Source organism: Solanum lycopersicum, chromosome 5, assembly GCF_036512215.1.
Source record: "Solanum lycopersicum chromosome 5, SLM_r2.1".
In the NCBI taxonomy this organism is placed as follows: domain Eukaryota; kingdom Viridiplantae; phylum Streptophyta; class Magnoliopsida; order Solanales; family Solanaceae; genus Solanum; species Solanum lycopersicum.
The window spans coordinates 63,536,704-63,558,977 of record NC_090804.1 but is presented as its reverse complement, the minus strand read 5'-3'; the positions used below and the strand labels follow the sequence as shown (position 1 = coordinate 63,558,977).

At 30.2% G+C, this 22,274-nt stretch overlaps 1 protein-coding gene across 1 annotated transcript; it reads right to left on the bottom strand.

The window, feature by feature from the left end:
* Window positions 1–2,166: 2,166 nt before the first annotated feature.
* On the bottom strand, window positions 2,167–10,112 carry GH3-5 (putative indole-3-acetic acid-amido synthetase GH3.5). The gene is made up of 5 exons (XM_004240036.5): window positions 9,727–10,112; window positions 7,399–7,711; window positions 5,585–5,686; window positions 3,095–3,882; window positions 2,167–2,786 (listed from the first exon to the last, which is right to left on the bottom strand). The coding sequence occupies exons 2-5, from the start codon at window positions 7,698–7,700 to the stop codon at window positions 2,245–2,247; spliced, it is 1,734 nt and encodes a 577-aa protein (XP_004240084.2). The 5' UTR covers window positions 7,701–7,711; window positions 9,727–10,112; the 3' UTR covers window positions 2,167–2,244.
* Between the last annotated feature and the right edge of the window lie 12,162 nt (window positions 10,113–22,274).

Sequence of the window (22,274 nt, the reverse complement as noted above, 5' to 3'; positions counted from 1 at the left end):
TTTAATTTATATGTATTTCAAAATTTTCAATCATATTATATATACTAGAAAAAAATGAAATTGAAATTTTTAAATAAATAATATTAAAAAAAATAAATGGTTTCCCAATTATTCATTTCTCAGAAAATCATTTATTACAGTAAAAAAGTTAAAATAAAAAAAAGGTCTTCTTCTAAAATTGAGTTACTTTTATTATCAATTTGATTTAGAAAAATAACGAAGACAGAATTGAAAATATGTACTATGAGTATGAGGAGAGAAAGATATGATTATTATCCCACTATCCTATATATATATATATATATATATATATATATATATATATATATATATATATATATATATATATTGTGAAATATGAATAAGATGAAATAGAAATAGACTATCTTGATACACTAAATGAGGTTTTTCTTTCTCATAATAATTCTCCAACATTTTCTTTGTTCTTTCATTTATTCCAAATGTATCAAGATAGTCATCGTCCTTAATCATATTTTTTTATGATAGTGGAGATAATAATTACAATTTTTGTCTCTTCAAAACTTTATTTTTATTATAAAACTATTTACTCTTATGCAAAGAGTCAATTTATAAGGTCTATTATATATGCAAAGCGCCAAGGTAAATAGTTATATATGTAAAGAATCGGTATCTTATTATATAATTTGAGTAAAGTTCTTCTAAGTTAAAAAAGTTAGAAGTTAAAATTTTACCATCTTTAACTAAAAAGTTAAAATGAAAATAAGGTTTATTGCATAAATATTAATTGTAATATATAATATTTTTTTAGTGATTAAAGAATTTTTTTAAAGAAGAATTAAAACTAAACTTAAAACATTGAAATAAAGGCTTGATAATGTGGAAAGAAGAGTGCATATACGAGAAAATTTATAATTAAAAAATTAGGAATAATATGAGAAACTTTTCTTGAGGTTTTGCTTTATAATACTCATTTCTTTATGGTTTACAATATTAAATCTACCTTCTTTAGTTTAATTTTTTTAAAATTACTTTTTTAATTTTATTTAAAATAAATATAAATCAATTATGACCTGACAAATTTGCACTTCTTTATATTATTTTTTTGTATTTTTCCATATTATTTTACATGACTAATTTAAAAATAATTAATCAACAAAAAAAATAGTATATTATATATACATACACGTTTTTTGCCAAAAAAAAAAAACAAATACACATTTCTTCATGGTAATTTCTTATTGTTAATGTATTTATTAAATAAGTCACATTTTTTAATAATATGGTTTAATAGGAAGAAATTAAAATAAAGGAGCAAATTTGTCAAATCGTAATATATTTATATTTATTTTAAATAAGTTCAAAGAATGATTTCACAAAAATTATAACTCTCTAAAATTATCTCAAAAACTTATTATTAAAAAACTTGCAGATGATATTTAAATATACATAATATTCCACTTGATAGACATTTTATCTGCATAAAAGAAATAATTCTACATTATTTACTTTATGGATTAAATAAATTTTTTTACTATATCATAATTTTGGAAAAATGTACAAGTATCCTCTTAATCTATGCCCGAAATTTTAGAGACACATTTAAATTATACTAAGATTTAATTATCTCTGAACTTATTTTATAAGTAATTTTCTTCTCCTTCTCGGCCTACGTGACACTAGCTTGAAAAAAAATCAACCATCATTGGGCCCACAAGTGTTAATAAAATAAGTTCAGGGGTAATAGGACCTTCGTGTAGTATAAGTGTGTCTCTGAGATTTCGGACATAGATTGAGGGTGTACTTGTGCATTATCCCCAAAATTTTCAAACGCTTCAAAATATTTTTTGCTGCAAAAAGTTGTAGTAATAAGTTTCTAGTATGCAAATTTTTTATCTCATAAAACAAATACGAACTCAGTGTCCGAATTAACATTAATCAGGGGCGGAGCTAAGATGTAGGCTGTGAGTTCTATCGAATTTAGTAATTTTGGTTATAACTTGTATCAACTATCTTAAAGAAACATTGAATATGTACCAATTATTAAATTTGAATCTGTTCACCTGAATAAACTCATAAATTTCAAATCTTAGCTCCAACTCTGATATCTTTTCATAGATTGTAGAGAGCATCCTATTGTTTGTATCCTTTTGGAGTGAAAGGAGTTGTTAAACTAGTCCTACAAAATTTGTACAAATTCAGAGTGTATTATTAAGATATGAAAAGTAATCAGCTTACAATTCTGGGAACAAACATACATATAATTCAACTAAATGCAGTACTAAAATAGCTCTCAACAACATTACTAGTCAATATTTGCAGCACAGAGAGATTCGTTGTACCGACACATCTCGGAGTTTTGAACTGGCTAACTGCTGCTCCTAGTCCTACAAAATGATCTAAAATCTTATGAAATGTCCCTCTCTTCACTATCCGTAGCTCAAGGGCACCGATGGTTTTGACCTTCCGAGAGCTAACATAGCCAGCATCGACGAAAGATTTGTCCAAACAATTACAACATTCTTTCAGAATTTCCTCACTTGCCTCACCATTCAGTTCCCAGAAGATTACATAGTGCCCTGGATCAGCTGATGTGTTTACGTTGCTAGAGAAATCGACTACTTCTAACTTCTCGTTTAATAGCAGCTGTGCTGCTGCTTCCACGGCTAGTTGTAAATCTTTCTCAGTGTTTTTGTCGATGTTGATGCTTAGTAAGAGATTCCTACGACAAATAAATTGGAGCTCGGGAGTGCGATTGTGGAATCCTTTTATCTTTACCACATCACCAAGCCTGTATCGATATAAACCTGCATCTTACACGGTATATATTCAATCAAGTCAAAACGAATAACAACATAAGGTCCCAAATGGGATCTGAGGAGCATAGAGTGTATGCAGACCTTATCCAGAGGTAGAGAGGTTGTAATAGACCCTCAGCTCAAGAAACAAACAGTCCAAAAAAGGAGTAACGGAAGTTAAAGCATAACAAAAGCAGTAAATATATGACAATCGAAGTATAACAAATAACAGAAAGCAATAAAAATTGAAGGACAAAGAAACTACAGGAGCAATACTATGAAAAGTATTTCCAAGGAAGGGAAGAACAAAATCATACCAGCGAAATTGGTGACAACAATTTCATACTCTTCATCGAGTTTAACTTCAGTTAAACCAACTGGTGTAGCCTCCACGCCATCTACATTTTCCACGAGAGGAATGAATTCGAAATAACCAATATTAGGAAGTACAGCATAAGTAACTAGCTCAGGAGGCAATTCAGGATTAACATTTGCTCCGATCCATCCTTCAGAAGATCCGTAATCTGCACTAAGCAGAGGTAAATCCCCTGCATAATGCCTCAATTTCGTCAAGTAAGGTTCCATTGATCCGGTCATGATACCATATATGTACCTTGTGTTGGGGAATAATTCAGGTATCAACCCGTACCAATTACTTAACCGAATGCACTTGTTATAAATAGTATCAGCCAGTTCTGGATCAGGTTTGAGTAATTTTGACATTGCTGATCTTATAGAAGGGACATTTACGCGACTTGAAAGGACTCCGTCCCTTATGTTAGAAACAAGTTCTTGCCATACTTGTTCGAATTGTCTAAAAGCATGGACAATACTATGAGCAAATGTAGATGAGACAACTTGAACTTCGTTACGTAAAATGAGACCACACAAGAGATGACAGTACAAGGACTGATGGAAATCAGGGCCGAATATCACTTCATCAGGGCTACAACATGGGGTCTGCATTGCTTTCATTGTCTTCTTGAATTGCGAATTTCGATACACATTTGTTGTGGCTGTTCCAGCTGCTAAACCTCCCTTCGTCTTGAACTGTTTGCTTCCATAAATGAACTGTAATGCTTTCCCATTTACAACTGGGAATTCTCTGCAAATTAAATTCATAAATTGTCCCTTATTTCATAACTTTATCTGATGTTTGTGTGACTATCTCATCTAAAAATTTAAACTGTTGAATAGAGCATATCTTTTTAATTAATTATATTCTCAACATACTGTTTTTAATCCACCAGGAGCTGGACGTAACATGAGTGCAAGAGGGGTTAAAGAATCAGTTTTCTAGTGATTTTAGCCTATATGGATCTCAAAATATTAAAGATTCAAAAGGTCTTTTTTTTTATATAGAAATGTTATGTTGCTTGAACTATTTAAAAATATCAATAGGTTAGTGTCGCATTATCTAAGCACAATGTATTTATTTAAAGTATTTCTAAAGAGTCTGAACAACACACGTAAAGTGTAACGAATGTTTGAATGTGAGATGTGTCCCCACACTTGTCACCATGTGAAACTTGAACACTTGTACTAGAAGGTTCAACTTATTGATACCAAGAGAAAAAGTAACAAACACGAGTATTTGACTGAAATCATCCTGAAGTATGACATAAACTTAAAATACATTCTTATGTTATATAAGTAAACAAAAAACATTTCTGAACTATCCAAAAAGTTTCAAGATTCATCCTTCTGTCTATTTTTTAAAAAATCTCAAGCCACCAACAAAAAATATGTCAAGTTGAATGAATATACGTACACGTGGTTAAGTCAAGCTAAGTTTTTTTTTTTAAGAAATTGATGATTTAAATCATATTAAGACAAAATATATTCAATTTCTAAATAATTTTGTAAAAGTATGGCCAAACACAACTCTAACTTAAAAATTTTCAAATACTGTGATTCTTAATTTTATTTTCTTAACTAAACTCATAAGTAAATTCACTAAATTTCCAATATTTACGTACATTGTATAAAATATGAATTGCATTGTATATATAGTACATACACTCCTAAATATTTTATTAAAGAAAATCTCTAAAAAGTTGGGCGTAATACTTTTAAAATGACTTTTTTTACATAATATTTCTAATCATCGGAACCTATTGTATAAATATTTTAAAACTTATGTATTGTTGCAAGTCAATTTACTTGATGATGCAAAAATCATATAAACTGACAACATAACAAATTTAAATTCCGATAAAAAAAGATTCATTTTCTACCCATATCCTTATTCTTTTTAGGTAATTTTGATCTTCTCGTTGTGGTAAGACAAAACCAAACTAATATTTTTTTATTGGTTCAATCAGTTTTTTTGTATAGTATAAGAATATTTTTTACTTAGTTAGATAATATAAAGATGTAAATTAAATTTAAATCATAGTTAAGGAATGATTTTAGCCAATAACTCTAACAAAGACTATTTAAAAGAAAAGAAACTTTGTTTTTCCATTTATTGGTACCAATAGAAAAAAAACTAAACAACTCATCTTGTGTTATTAAATTGGACTAAACTTTTTCCACAAATAAAACAAAAGCCATTAGCCAAAAAAAAAAAGAGGCTGTAGAGTTGAAAAAGATGGCAATTACCAAATGATATGCAATGACTTTAAGAGAAAAACAAAAAGAAGTAGAAACAAAATAAAAAACTTCCCATTTTTCCAATATTAGAAAGAGTTATATTGCTTAAACTCTTCAAAATGCCGAAAGATATATGTTCGATCCTCCAAAAATTAATAATTTTTTTAAAGTATAGTGTAAAACATAGAAAGATAAATAAGATATTATATTACCTGTTCCTAAAGGCAAAAGAAGTCTTGAATATTTGCATGGTGGATTCCATCAATTCTTCATTGAAAGGTACAAATTTTGGCTTTCCTTGAGTTGTACCAGAACTGCAGTTCAACAATTATCATCAAACTTTTTGTTCTTCAACTTCTAAAAATAGTGGTAGTAAAATAAATACCAATTTTTAAGCCCCATAAAAACAATTGAAGAAAAAAAAAATCATGTTTCTTTTTTTAATTTTCTATTCTTCATAATATAAGAGAAGACGAAAAATAATTACGCCTCAATCCCAAGTTGAAGTAGTCATGATAGAACAAACATATTCCTTCTATCTCATATTAGTTGTTGTATTTCGTTTATCAAATATCAATCTGTATAAATTCTGATTAGTATTGTAAAATATTTTTTTCTAATCAGATTAATATATATATATTGCATATCTAAATTGTAAATATAAAATATTTGAGTTGTTTAATCTAAATGTAATTTCGAAAGTGAGTCAAATTGACTTTTTTTTAAAAAATATGATAACTAATTTAGAATAGCAGGAGTAATTAATATTTTTTAAAATTCTAAATGTCTAAAAGACACTCTTTGAAGGAAACAATAAACTTAAATTAAAATGTTTAGTTATCAATTAAGTTTGAGTCAGAATTTCAAAAATTAACTTTTGGAAAGTTGTTATTTATTTGGATGGATTGTTTACTACAAACAATGTAGTTTATATATTAATTTCGAGGGGGTTTGATGAAAGATTTGAGTTAATTTTTGTTAAAATTCAAAAAAGAAAAAGAACGATTCTATTTCTTTTTATATTTTAAATGTATGTTATTTGCATATATATTATATTATTATACATAAAATAAGTGAAATTCATGATGATTGACATTAATTTTTACTTAAACAAATTGAGTAGGCTTTATTCATTTTAAATACTTCAAGTAGGATTCTTGTTATGTTCATTTTGATTCTTTTTTAATAATCAACTAAAATTACAAAGTATTTGTAATCACTTGCTAATGACATAACATGATGACTAATTAAAAGTTAACATGTGTCATTTTATTGGAAAAATAATAATTTTAGAATAAATTATTAAAAAAAACTAAATCACATTACTATTTTCTACCACTCACATCTCTTCCTTACATCACCCACCCCATTCCATCGGCCTTACTTCCATCCTTTTTGTCTCCCTTAACCTCCTCATCAATTTTTTGGTTATTCTTTCATTTTTTTAAAAAAAATCATTAGATTTTAGTCTTTCTTTTTTTCTTTTCTCATTGTAAATTTGATTTTGAGAGTTATTTTATCGATAGTGAGGTGAGGTTCTAACAAATATGACATTGGTCTTATATTTTTCTTTTTTGAAAAAAAGAGTATCTTTTGTTCTAATAAATGTTTTCAAATTTAGTGTGATGATTGTTTTAAATTTTTTTCTTGTAAATATTTTTAAAAATAGTGTGATAATGTTTTTATTTTATTATTTCATATTTTATAAGGTTATTTATCATGATTTTTCATGATGGAAGGTAAAATAAGTGGTAGGAATGAAGAGTGAAGAAGAAGGGAAATTTTTTTTAAAAAAAAAACACTCCTCACTCACGCGCTTAAAGTAAGTGCAACAACTCAATGAAGCAAGTCAGTAGAGTGTGTCGAAATGACACAACAAGACTCAACATAAGGGATCTAAAATAAATTAAATTTAGTTAATATGTTTAAGTGAAAATTAGTACCAACTTTAGAAAGCTACCAATAAATTTAGACTATAAAATAACATATACATGAATATAATTATACGCGAGTTGTAAAATATTACCTCAACGAGATGATAGTAATAGGCTTTCTAGTGAGAATAGGAGTAAGATCACCATTAACAATTCTACGAATGTAAGGCTCCAAATCCTTATGTGTAACAAGAGGAACACAATTCTTGAAAGAAACTTGATCTGTTTTCCCATTAAGACCCCATTGTTGCAAATATTCTGTCCTTCCATTTTCTTCAAGAATCTTTTGTAAGGTCTCTTCTTGAATTTTCCCAGCATCTTTGCTTAATATCTCAAATTCATCAATCACTTGTTGTGGATCAAACTTATTCTCCCTTTCCTCCACCATCTTCATTTATATTCTTCCTGTATTGACGAAATCAAGATTTAAAGTTATTTTCTATTCATGAATAATTATTTAATACATTTTTTTAAATATAAAAAGAAAAGTTTATTAGTTACCTATCTAATATGATTTCACAATTTTAAAAAGAAAAAAAATTGAAAATATTTTTGAACCATTGAAAATAGAGCAATTTAGTAACATTATTCTTTATCATTTAGTGATACGGAGAATATATGTCTTTAAACTATCAAAAATAGCACAATTATTTTCTTTATTTATTATTTGACATATCTACATCACTTCGTTGATAAGAAGGGCAATTTTTTTTAGCCATAAAGCAAAATGATAATATGTGTATTCAATACGAAGAAAAATATTTTTTCTATCAAAATTATTTTCAAGTAAATTTTTCTTTTGACTTGTTCTTTTGAGTGGGATGAAAGGTGTTGGGGGAGGGGGTGTGGTGGGGAGAGGATCGTAAAAATGAAGTGTATTGTATGTAACTTATGAAACTTAATTTTTTATTTTCACCGAAAAAATCATCTTTCAATATTTTAAATTAATTAAATATTACTTTTTTACCCAATACACCCAAACATAACTACTTTTGTTAAATATATAGTTTAGTAGTTTTTTGGTGTCATTTTCCCTTAAAAAGTAAAATAAACAACTTGATTATGACTAGTTATTACGGGGAGATTAATCTACTACTAATAAAATAAAGAACAAAAGTAGGGAAAAAAAAGGGTCCATGTATGAATATTGGATAGAAAAAAGAAACAAGGTCAAATTATAAAAGCAGTACTTTGAATCTAACTCTTAAAAGTTTCACATCATTGTCACATGGCCGCTTAGCAATTATTTCTCTCTTTTAAAAAAGGATGATTTAATTTGACTTAAAAAGAAATTTAAGAAAATAAAGAAGATTTTCTAATTTTATGGTTCAAATTAAAGTTATATTAAATATATCAAAATACACTTTAATTTTGTAGTATTAAATATGCCACGTGAAAAGTCAAAGTTATGATATTATTAAAAAAAATTTTTTTTAAACAGATTAAAAAAATAAAATCATTCTTTTAAAACGAAAAAGGTAACATTTTGACAAAAAGGCAAAGAAATAGTAGCACCATTTTAATAAAATAAAAATTTATTTTTTGTTTAAAAGTGGATTAAATTTATTTTTAATAGGAGTACTATCAAATATGTCATTGGAACTCAGACAGCTGTGAACAAATAGACAGAACAAAATAAAGAAAAGACACATAAAATTTATGATTTTCAGTGAACCCAAACAAAAGTGAATTAATGGCCGCACAATGTAATAGTACGATTTTGATTAGATTTTGATTAAATTTAAATTTGTATATTATAAAATTTATTTTTAAAGGTAACAATCGCAGCAAATTAAAAAAATTTATATAAAAAAATTCAAATCCAACATCTCAAATTAAAAACTAAAGAACTCAATTACAACTCAAATTAATCATGATAAACTTAGATTCCAACTAATAATAGATAAAGTTATTACCAACTAGTGATAATCTATAAGTACTATACTAGATCCTTTCACCTGTTTTTTTTTTTTTTTTTGGAAGAGAGAATCCAACCTTATAAATTTTTAATTTTTAATTATTTTTTTTGCTTTAATTTTAAACAAAAATTAAAGAAAAATACATATAAATTACTCCTACAAAGTCCAAAATCACAACTTTTTTATTATAAATATTCAACAAGTCAATGAAAAAATGATATTCTCAAAAGAGTTGTCACCTAAAATTGAAATAAAATAAAATAGTAAATAAAATACACTTATCAAATGAAGATAAAACACAAATATAAAGTTTAAAGTTAAAGTTACTGAATTTTATCAAATTAGTAACTAAGTATATCGATGTTTCCCTTTTACAAAATTAAACATAAGAACTTCCAAAAAGAAAAATATATTGGAAAAAAAACCCCTAAGAAATTAACGAATACTTCGTTAATATTGAAAACCTTGTATCAGAATATACAAAATATAAATATATCTTACCTCGATAAATGATAGCTAGAATCGAAGAGAAGGGAAATATATATGTCAGCTTGGATTTAAGTGAAAAAAACACATATACTATAAATAAAGTGAGAGAAGAAAACTTTGTGAAACAATTGAGCAAAATGGTAAGCCAATGTATATATATTTATAGATGGCATGATTTAGAGCTAACATTGTTCCACTGTGGGCCAATCATCGAATTTAGAATTTAAAATTTATTATAATTGTAAATATGAATTTTGATATATTATTTATATATTTATATTTATATTTAAAATTAATTATAAAATCAGATAAAAAAATTCGAATTCAAATCATTGGGGTATAGTTTAAGGCAGAAATGCAGTGTTGTGAACAGAAAAATTTTGAGAATATTTTTCCCCTTTAAATGGGAATTACTGTCAAACTTATAAAGAAAAATCAAAATTAAGGGATAATTTGTTGAATAATTATTTGATTTTTATTTTATTAATGAAATTTCTTTTTGTACTAAAATAGTTACTTAATTTTATGTAAATATGATAAAATTCATTCAATTATAACTTATTGTGTGTGATAAAAATAGTTCAATAATTTTAACAAAATTAAATTAAAAATTGAGCTGCATATCATCCATAAAATAAAATAAAAATACAAGAAGGTAGTGAAATTTGAAAGGGCCCTTATGTATATCAACCTCCTCTTCTCTTTTTATTCGATATTAGAGTTCCGATTAATTCGATTAGATACTCATGATCTCTATAATATTAATCGCGTCTTTGATTTGATTTGATATTTTTATTAAAAAATGTAAAAGGCCGTGCAATGCAACCCTCACACTAATAATGTTATTGACTTTGAGGAGTGTTTTGTCCAAAGAAAGAAAGAAAAAACTAAAGCCTAGTGGTGACAAAATAAGGGCTGCAAAGCCAGCTAAATTAATAAAAATTTCGTAATCAACCTTTTTTAAAAAAAAAGAAATAAATAAATTTTGAATAGTTACTTGTGTGACGGTATAGTATTTTTTATGTTATTTTTAAATATGTAATTGTAATGCTATTTTTTGAGTTAGTAATTGTAATATTATAATTTAAAGAAAAATTTGAAGCATATTCATGTACTATGCCTTATAATGTTAGTAAAGTTAAAATTTTATGTGTGTTAGTAAGGTCAAGTTAAAAAGTATATATTTGTATTATGCATATTAAAAAAGTGAATTTAAATATGCACATACGTAATTCGTTATGCATATAATATTTAAACAACAGTTATAAAAAAAATAATAAAGAATATTACATTTTGCAATAAATTTAGAAAATAAATATTTCACTTAAGCAGAATTCATTGATGATTGTTAAAGTAGGGGTCAATTTTCGCTTAAACACCTTAATTAAGATTTATTTATTTTAGACACTTCACGTCTAACTTTGTTATGTTATTTTGATAAAGTTTTTTGTAATAACAAAGAAACTAAAGAAAAATATAATTCACTTATTGATAACGTGATAAACAATTAATTACACGATTATTTATGCCATTTTAAGCAAATAAATAATAATTTAAAATCTATTTAATAAATAAATAAAAATAATATCCTAAAAAACAATTTAGCCCCACAGCCACCCGCCCCACCAAAAATTGTCTTCTCCATTACATCCAATAATATTTTTTATATATTTTCTTTAATTGTTTCCAATTTGTCAGAAAGAGAGAAATATAAAATATGTATAATATATAACTATATTTTTTTTAATTTTATCTCATTTTAAACATATACCGTTCGACTTTGAACGTGCACAAGTAAACATTTTAGTTTGTATAAAGTTAAACAAGTAGACTCATGGATCATATATGATATAATACACATACAACTCTACGTAGGAAGGAAATTATCATGTATGATGTCGTAAGACACGTTTGCCTATTTGTTCAATTTTATATAAATTTAAATGTCTACTTGTTCACACTTGAAATTAGATGACATAATTATGTGTTAAGGCCAAATTAAAGAACATATTTATGTATTATATCTATAAAATTATGAGTTAAGGTCAAATTAAAAAATATACTTATGTATTATGTCTATAAAATTATAAGTAAACGCCAAATTAAAGAACATATTGTGTTTTTTTCGACGAAAAAAGTGAAGAGCGGTAATGATACTTTGCTCTTCCTCTTCTATCGAGAATGATCTTTTTTATACGCTTAAAATCTCTTTTATATTTTTTTAAAATTGCTTTTTTCTTTAATTCTTAATATATATATATTAAGGATTTAGGGTTTAGGGTTTAGAGTTGTTTTGTGGGAAGAAAAAAGGAGGAGGGAGGGAGAGCAAGAGGAAGAGAAACAAAGAGAGAAAAAATATATGAAATATGTATGGATGTTATATTCATTTTTTCAGTAAAAAAGATAAGAGTTCGAAGTTAAAAAAAGTAAAAAAAAATATTAAGAATTTCAAAAAAGCATATCATATTTTTTTTTAAAAATCAAAAAGATAAAATTATTAATGCAAAGCAATTTTTTTGATACATATAAACATCGTTTACTTTGTTGAGATTAAAAATCACTGCAATTTCTCTGAACAGCAATTTTCTCGAAAAATAATTTTTTCTTTTTGCTAATATCGCTGAAAATGATTTTTTTTTTTTAAATTTTGTTTTCATGAAAATGACGGCTTTGGCAGCTTTTTATTTTTTATAGTTTTGAAATCGCTGCAGTACAGCGTTTTACTTCAAATTTTCTTTCTAAAAAAGCAGTGTTTTAATCTCTTTTTTTTTTTAATAGCGTGTATTATTTTTTAAAAAAAAATTGCTGCCTTACTAGAAATTTTTCCTAGATTTTTTTTCTTTTTTTTTTTGAAAATCCTGTTTTATTAAAAAAAAAAATTCCCCTCTAAATAAAAAAAAATTTCAGGCTACCAAGGCAGTAATTTAAAAAAAAAATAAATTTAAGTAAAGCAAATGAAAAAATTAAAAAATTAAGAAATCACTGCTGAGCAGCGATTTCCTTTTTTTCTTTTTAATAAATTTTTTTAAAAAAAATTCTACTAAAGCGCAGCGATACTAGGAAACAAAAAGGAAAAGAATTTGGAGAAAATAGCTACTCGAGTAACGATTTTTAATATTAATTATGTTAATATGTATCAGATGAAAATCGCGATTTTGTCTTTTTAGTTTAAAAAAATATGATATATTCTTTTGTAAATTTGACATTTTTTTTGCCCTTTTAACTTCGAATTCGAAAAAGATAGGTGATTGCGATAGCAATTTAGAAAACAATACAATGAAGAATAAAAAGGTTAGACTTCTATTGAAGGATTTTAAGTTTGAAAAAATAGTGAGAAGTGATGGATTAAAAAATGGAGAACAAGAAGAATAACAAAATAAAAAAAAGGTATAATAAAAATCTTTTGTACGTCATTAATGAGTGTATGACATTTTGTCATTTCAATACAAAGTAACAAAATATCACATGAGGTGTCCAAAAACAAATAAAACGTAATTACAATATTTATGTTAAAATTAATATCAACTTTAGATGATAATTACTTGTTCAAGTTATAAACAAATAGGTTAAACATAAAAATATATTACGCGTAATATAAAAATATATTATTATATAAGTAGAGAATTACAAATGGCAAGGGGCAAAAATAGGTTTTGTATATGATAAAGGAAAAAGAATGAAATATTTTTAAAATCCAAAAAAAAAGAAAAATTTAAACCAAAGTAAAATATATAGTAGCTAATTTCATTATCGTACTATGAATGTTGTTCTAGTCACTTTCTTGCGTGTTAGATTTCGTTGGAATTAAGTGAATTGATTTGTCACTATCAAGAGAAAGTAACCAAAATATATCTAAATTTTAATTACATACTTTATTTTTATGAAATTACTGTCGCCTTTCTTGAGTTTTTTTTAAATTAAAATTATTATGTAAAGTGAGTGCATTTTACTTTTTTTTTGAGACTGAATACAAAAATAAATATTAAAATTTTATTTCTAATATCTTTTTTCATGAATATATGTACTTTTAATAAATTTTTTTTAAAAAAAAGTTATTTTCTTTTTCTCCATAGTAACATAGATCAATTTTTTTTTACCACTTATAGTCTATGAGTCGTTGTAGCGACTACCATATTCAAGGAATTCACCTTTGTTGCTTTCGAATAAGTTTTCAATCTCTCATGTAAAATACTTGCACAATTAATCTAACCAATTATAGATAAAATGACGTATATTTATATCCCCCAAAAGGACTTGGATCTAATTTGAAAAATGAATTTAAATCAAACTTCATTTTAAAGCAATTCTGCTAGGTAATGTGTGCCTAGGGCTAGTTTTATTAATAAAAAGAAAAGAATCTTAATGAAGAAAGTACAAGCCAGGGGGTTAGATCTTACCTTACTAATCTTAATGAGGTAACGGACCTCTACTAGTTAACAAGTATGAAGAAAATAAGAGCTAGAGAAAGCTAGATATTCTATGATCATCAGAGTTTATAATAAATTCTACGATGATATACTACAAATGAGGATGCTTAAGTAATGCAAAAATACCAAATCTAAGAATAATATGAACCTCAATCTTGTAAAAACTAAAAGAGATGGATTGCCAGTGTACAGTAACCCGAAGTATTTCCCTATTGTCTTCTTCATCAAATGTGCCCTACAAACTTGATAGTTCTTCACTTCTTTTTTAATTTACTGGATCTTCATAATGGTCTACCCTTAGTAGAATATGTCTACGAGCAAGTAAACCAACTAAATAGTTTCCTTTGATGCCCAAGTGTTTAGGTAAAATTGTTCCGCAAATCCTTGACTTCTAGTGTATCAAATGAGAACTTAATAATTACAACTTCATGTAATCCTTTTTCTTGTGCGAAAACCTGTCGTTCTTCCTTTGTGAATTGAATCGTAGACTCTCCATGTACTTATTGAATTTGTTTCAGTTGGAATTTTGTCAAATTTCGGACAACTTGATTTGTGGTTAATCAAGTAGCAAAGGATGTTTGTTGATTAGGATTAGCATGTCTCTCCCACAACCAGAGGCCGGGGACACTACAACAAAAAATAACTTTTAGCGGCATTAAATATTGACATTAATAGAGAATGCTAAAGTCTTTAACAAATTGTTGATTGAATGAAACCTAAGTAATTTGGGAGTATAGAAAAAAAAAGAAGACTAGTGAAATGCGTTGTTACTTTTATTCATCTCAAACTGAATGAATGAGAAAAATGATATATCAGCTTACAGTGCTAACATGTATATATACAATTACATTGTAACTAACTAACTAACAACTAATGAACCAATAGGATACTGACAGCTGGATAACAAATTTAGCACAATAATAACTAACTAAGCAATACTCAACTAACTACTAATTAACTCTTAGCAACACTCTTATCATACTCCTCAATACCCCCTTTCAAGCTAGGAGATATGAAGATGTTATTCATGCCTAACTTGGATACAAGATATTCATGTTGCAAACGACCAAGACCTTTAGTTAACACATCAACAAGTGCTCCGTAGTGGCCAAATGTTGAATGAAGACAATACCTCTTTGAATCTTCTCCCTAACAAAATGACAATCAATGTCAATGTGTTTGGTCCTTTCATAGAAGACAGGATCGGATGCAATCTGAATGGCAGCAGTGCTATCACTATGTATAACAACAGGTAAGGTAAGAGGCATATCCAATTCACGAAAAAGACTAATTATCCATGTAACTTCAGCAACAGTTGAAGCCATGCTTCTATATTCTGCTTCTGCAGAACTCCTGGAGACAGTGGATTACTTTTTTGACTTCCAAGAAAGTAAAGAGTCCCCAAATTATATACCTGGTGATGGACTTCCTAGTATCAAGACAGGATCCCCAATCAGCATCACAATATGCTTGCAAAGAGTCAGAAGATTGTGCAGCCAAATATATGCCTGAGCCTCTATTCTGTTTGATGTATCTTACAACTCTAACAACAGCATCCATATGAGACCTCTTTGGTGCATTCATAAACTGACTTAAGCTTTGAACAACACAAGAAAAATCAAATCTAGTGATGGTTAAGTAAATCAACCTCCCAAAAAGTCTTTGATATGCACCAATATCTGATAGTAGTGAATCCGATAAAGAACCTGCATGTTTATCAAAAACTATAGTAGTTAATTTGACATTCATTTCAACAGGTGTGGAAATAGGTTTAGACCCACCTAAACCCAAGTCTGAAATTATCTCCAATGCATACTTCCTCTGGTGCATAAGAATTCCTTTAGTGTTTCTGGAAAATTCTATCCCTAGAAAATATCTCAAAGTCCCAAGGTCTTTTATTTTGAAATTGTCCTTCGGAACTTTTTTAGTTTCATTAATCAACTTCAAGCTACTACCGGTTACCAGCAAATCATCAACATAGATCAAGACAATCACAATGCCTTCATCTGACCTTTTAATCAACAAAGAATAATTCATATGACTTTGCTGAAAACCAGTAGCTAATAGGGCCTGAGTTAATTTTCACATTCCATTGACTCGAAGCTTGCTAAAGTCCATATAATGACTTAAGCAACTTGCATACAGGTTGAACCCCATCATATCTATGAGTGAAACCTGGAGTCAATTGCATATACACTTCCTCCACTAAGCCACCTTGCAAGAAGGCATTATAGACATCCATTTGTTGAACATCCCACCCCTTAGTAGCAGCAAGGTCAGCACTATCCTCACAATGACCATTTTAACAACTGGAGAGAAAGTCTCCTGATAATCTAATCCTTCCTGCTGTCTATAACCATTGGCCACTAATCTAGCTTTGAATCTTTCAACTTCACCAGTTGCTTTGTACTTTGATTTTATATACCCACTTATAACCTATAGCCTTCTTACCAATAGGCAGAGATACTATCTCCCAAGTCTTATTATCTTCTAAAGCTTGTATTTCTTCCTCCATAGCTGCCACTCATCTCTTGTCCTTGACAGCTTGGTAATTAAATGAGGCTCAATGTTAACTGAAAGATTAGAAATGCAACATTGATATGAAAGAGACAAGCAGTTGTAGTCAATACTATCTCCAAGAGAGTACAGACAGTGAGGCTTTGATATAGACTTAGCTGAGGTCACAAAATCCTTTTGCCAAAGTGGAGGTCTGGAAGTTCTAGTGGACTGTCTTTTTCCTATAGTTGAACTCATAGTTGGTTCCTGAACAACTGAAGATGGAATCATATTTGGCTCCTCAAGAATATGATCAACAAAGTGTCTAGTGGTACTATCAGTATGATCATTCATGCAAACATGATCATCAGCCTTGACATTCAAAACTGGAATTGGAACTTGAATTGCATCATCTAGTACAATTGCCTGCATATCTGCATTAACATGAATGTGAAAGGGAAATATGGATTCCGTAAAAACAACATCCCTGCTAATAAAAAAACTTTATTTTCAAGATCATAAAGTTTGTATCCCTTTTGTGTAGTGCCATAACCCATAAAAACTGATCTAATAGCTCTACGTCCAAACTTGTGTGTCCTCAACAGTTTGGTGGCATGACATAATCAACCTATTATTCTCATGTAAGACAGATTTGGTGGTTTGCTGAACATCATCTCAAAAGGAGACTTATTATCCAACACAGTGGATGGAATTCTATTAATAATATGATCTGCAGCTAAAACACACTCCCCCCAAAACTTGATTCGAATGTGACCTTGAAATCTGATAGCTCTAGCTGTCTCCATGATGTGTCTATGCTTTCTTTCCACTACACCATTTTGTTGGGGTGTATGTGGACAAGAACTCTGATGAATGATGCCTTTAAAATGAAACAACTCACTCACTTGAGCATTGAGAAACTCTCCCCCATTGTCTGATCGAAATGTTTTAACCTGGACACTGTATTGGGTTTGAACCATGGCAAGAAATTGCTTCAATATAGTAGAAACATCATAAATAAAATGCATGAGATATATCCAAGTCCATCTGATAGAATATGTGCCTTCACTTAACAGACAATGGACCAGGTCCCTTACTACACTAATAAGTATAAACAGAAAGTTAAATGCAGTTTGAACCAACACAACAATTTTACGTGGAAACCTCCTTGCTTAAGGGAGTAAAACCACGACCTGTCTCACAGGATTTTCAATCGTTTTCACTAATCTTCAAAAACAATTACAACAAATGTGAGAAGAAGTTTTTAATCTCTCATTCAAGCAATAGTCTCTATTGTTTAACAAGCCTAAGTAGAAATGAATCTACCCACTAAGCTATCCCACTTAGACAACTTAGAATTTCAACACTACCCACTGATTCCTTTATAGTTTCAGAAATAGTTTACAATGTAAGAACAAGAGAATATATTCTTGAATAGCTACACTAAATGCTCCAGAGATTTCTGCTGTTCTTGGAATAATTCTGCCGTTTTCTTGGTAATAGCCTTTGTAAGAGTTCTTGAAAAGTTCTTTGTCAAGTTGCAAAAACTGCAAATGATGTTTAGGGAAGTGCCTTTTATATGGACAAGTCACTTTACTTAAACTCTTTGCCATTGGTTGGAGAAGTCCCACTTTCAGACGTCGTTGGGAAGAGTGCACCTACTTTCTGTACTTTCTCTAGCTAGCAGTCAACCGACTTGTCACATTGAGAGCCTAGTACCTTTACAAGGTCCCTGAGTTTGTTTTCATCTTCAACACTCAGGTAAGAAACCTGGTACCTTTACAAGGTCCCTAAGTTTGTCAAATCATCAAAACTGTAAATAACATTTTTCCCCTTTTTGATGATGACAAACAATAGTCTCAAACTCCATTCCAGCTTTGTTCCCCCTTACTATATTCCCCCTTACTTTGTTTCCCCCTCATTGTATTCCCCCACATACATAATCATTTAGCTACTTACCCAGTTTTACTTCCCCCTTTTTGGCATCATAAAAAAGATATGCAATAAACCAATGATCTCAACAGTAATACTGAATAAGACCAAAGTTGGATAGCAATTAATCAGGAAAAGAAAAGCATTCACAAAAGATTATAATCAGAACAACAGAGGAATAAGTTAACAAGCATTCCACAATAACATTTAATACATTAAAGTCAAACTGATAATCCAATAACACAAAGATAAGCCACAAAAAAAAAGACACAAGGGAGGTTTTTTTTAACAGGCTAGGAAGAAGGAGGTTGATGAGACAGGGACAGATGATGAGAGTGAGTCGTGCATTGGCAACATCATTATCTTTAATTGCCTTCTCTTGTAAGGCAGTGATCTTAGCCTTCAACTCTGCATTCTCTCTCTCCAGAGCTTGTACCACGGAAGCACCAGGTCCCTCAGTCTATACAGTAAGTAGTTCTACTTTAAGTATGGCAATTTCGGCCTCTTTACCACTCAAACGCACAGTGAGCTCCTCAATCTCATGCTTGAGTTGATCCTGATCTTCGATGAGTTGAGCCATCTTGCTCTTGGGATTGCCTCTCCCTTCAATACACTCACACTCGACCAGAGTACTCTCTGAAACAGTTTGTTTCACTGTCCCAACCTTGCCAACACTAAGAGAAATTTTAAAATGCTTGAATACTTATGTGACAAAGTATTTGTATCCCCTTCCATGAACCCCTTTACTCTCGATGACGGTTTTGTAGATATGCTCAAGCATAAGACCTGGGAGATTGAGGGCTTCGAAGCTGCACAACATCTCCATCAGAAACGAGTCAGCAGAAGTTGCTGAGGTCCTCTTTTCAGTGCGAGGAAGGAGAACTTTGTTGACAAATTCGAACACCAACTGGTACTCGCTCTTCATGACCTTCTTATAAATCCCAGCAACCTTGGTTGTGGGTATCTTAGAAATCAAGGACACAAACTCAGTAGATCATGTTTTTCCTGTCGCAAACCTAGTCCCCTCTCTAGGTACCCTGAGAATTTTGCTCAACAGACCCTCATCTAGATGTACAGCAATGTCATTAACCCTTGTGAGGATACTCCTATCTTCTTTGAATTGAATATTATAATAGAATTCACGCACTTCTTCATCATAGAGGATAGGGGATTTTCTGTTGAACAAATGCAACCATGATTGAATTTCTACCATATCATGAAGAGAGTCCATGCCGGAAAGATTAATTATTCCCATATCAAATACTCTCCCAGCCAAGACGGCTTGCTTTCTCAGTTGTCAACAACTTCCTGCATGTTGACGCTCTCATGACTCCTGTTTTGGGCACTAGGTCCCTGTGATCTCTTCCTTTTTCCTGCAGAACTTGTCTTTTTGGACTTTGCTTTTTTAACCTTCTTTGAATCCTTTGCCTTTTTGTTTCCTGACCTTTTCTTCTTACTTTTCTTTTCAACTTCCTCATTAGACAACTCAACAACATCAGACTCAGGCATTTTGAAGTTTGATACCTTAAAGGTTCTGGAACTTCTAATTGTAGCCGTAGAACGTGCACTAGCCTTTAAGGCATCGACCATCAATTTTTGAGTAGCAGACCTAGTAGTAGGTTTTCTCCTAGGGGCCTCTTCCACGACCTTATCTTTTTCCCTTCCTAGACATTTCACCCTCTCTTCGCTCAACCTTCCACTTTAGGGGTTCCTCATCACTTTCAGAGTCTAAAGAGGTGGAAGAAGGATACCTTCCAAAGTCAGGATTTTTATCAAAAATGGGATTAAGTATCTCTTACCTCTTCCCTCTGCAGAGCTTCAGTTTGCTCAGCCCTCGCCTCTTACCGCATCATAGCCAGACTCTCAATAACTAATTCTTCACTTGTTGCCAAGATATTAGACTCAGACGCTTTATGCTTAGGCAGATCTCCTTCAAAAAGATTATCAGGCAGCATTTCTTGCCAAGGACCAGGTTCGGTAGGCAAGCTAGTGTTGTTCAGATCTATGGAGTAGAACGGATTGTCAGGTGTATCTTTCTGAGAACTTGAAGGGGCACTGGATCTGGACTCCACAGCAGAAGGAGAGTAGAAAGCAATGGGCTCTATTTCACTAAGAGCAGTAAGCATTTGTTTGGAGGTAGAAGAGGGAGAAGACATTTTTGACTAGAAAGAGAACAAAAAATGACTTTTCGAACAAAAAAATAAGGAAGAAGGAACAAAGTTTGTCTTTTAACTTTTACTTGAGTTCTTCTTGAAGCAAAAAGAATGTTAAAGGATGGATGAGAATTTCGAAAAGAAGTAATGATGGTTTAAAAAGACGTGAAAAGGTGCCAGGTCCGTGATTGGATGTGTCGCTTGAGAGGTAAGCGATGGGACTAACGGTCAGAATGACCGATGACTGACACGTGGCATTATCAATGGTCATAATTTTCAGTTTAAAATTAATGTATAAATGCTAACCTGGACAGGCACCAGGTACCATAACATAATTTTATCCTCATTCCCCAGTTGTTCTAGTCATGTTCTTTGTTAGTCCAGTCCTTCCTGAAAGTATACCTACAAAAGGTACAAAAAGGATCTTTATCCATATATTTAATTATTCACACAAAGGATACCTGCACTGCATTTTTAGCCATCAAGGGAATTTAACTGTTGGAAGCTAAGAACATCACTTAGAGATCATCATGCCCAACTTCAGCCGATTTCTCTCAAATTAATCTTTACTAAGAGCCTTAGTGAAGATGTCTGCAATTTGCTCCTCCGTTGGACAATATGTAAGCACAATATTTCCCTTCTCAACATTGTCTCTCAAAAAGTGATGTCTAATATCAATATGCTTTGTTCTCTTATGGTGAACTGGATTCTTTCCCATACTAACAGCACTAGTATTGTCACATATAAGAGGAATAACTTTGATGTGTATACCAAAATCTTCCAAGTGTTGCCTGATCCACAACAACTGTGAACAGCAGGCTGCAGGAGTTACATACTCAGCTTCAGCAGTTGAAAGAGCCACAAAATTTAGTTTCTTGGTTCCCAAAGAGATGAGTGATGATCTAAGGAAATGAGCCATTCCAAAAGTACTCTTCCTGTAAACTTGATAACCAGCAAAATCAGCATCTGCAAAACCAACTAGATCAAAAGTGTCACTTGCCGGATAGAAGAGAACCAGGTCCCCTATTTTCTTCAAGTATCTAAGAATACGTTTTGCAACCTTCAAGTGTGAATCACGAGGACATGATTGAAACCTGGCACATATTCCAACACTATAAACAATATCAGGTCTGCTACCAGTCAGGTATAGCAAGGATCCAATGATTCCCCTGTACATTGTTTGATTCACAAGAGGATCAAAATCCTCTACTACAAGCTTGTAATTTGTTCCCATAGGTGTATCAATAGGTTTAGAGTCAAACATATTGAATTTCTTCAGTAGCTCCTTAATGTACTTCTCCTGACAGATTAAAATCTCATTTGATGATTGCTTGATTTGTAGACCAAGGAAAAATGTCAGTTCGCCCATCATGCTCATTTCAAATTCCTTTCCCATTAGTGATGAGAATTCTTCACACAAATTTTCTGAAGTGGCTCTAAAAATTACATCATCCACATAAACTTGAATAATAAGCAATTCTTGTTCTCTTTTTAATAAGAACAGAGTATTGTCAATTTTTCCTCTTTTGAAACCATTCTTCAGCAGAAACTT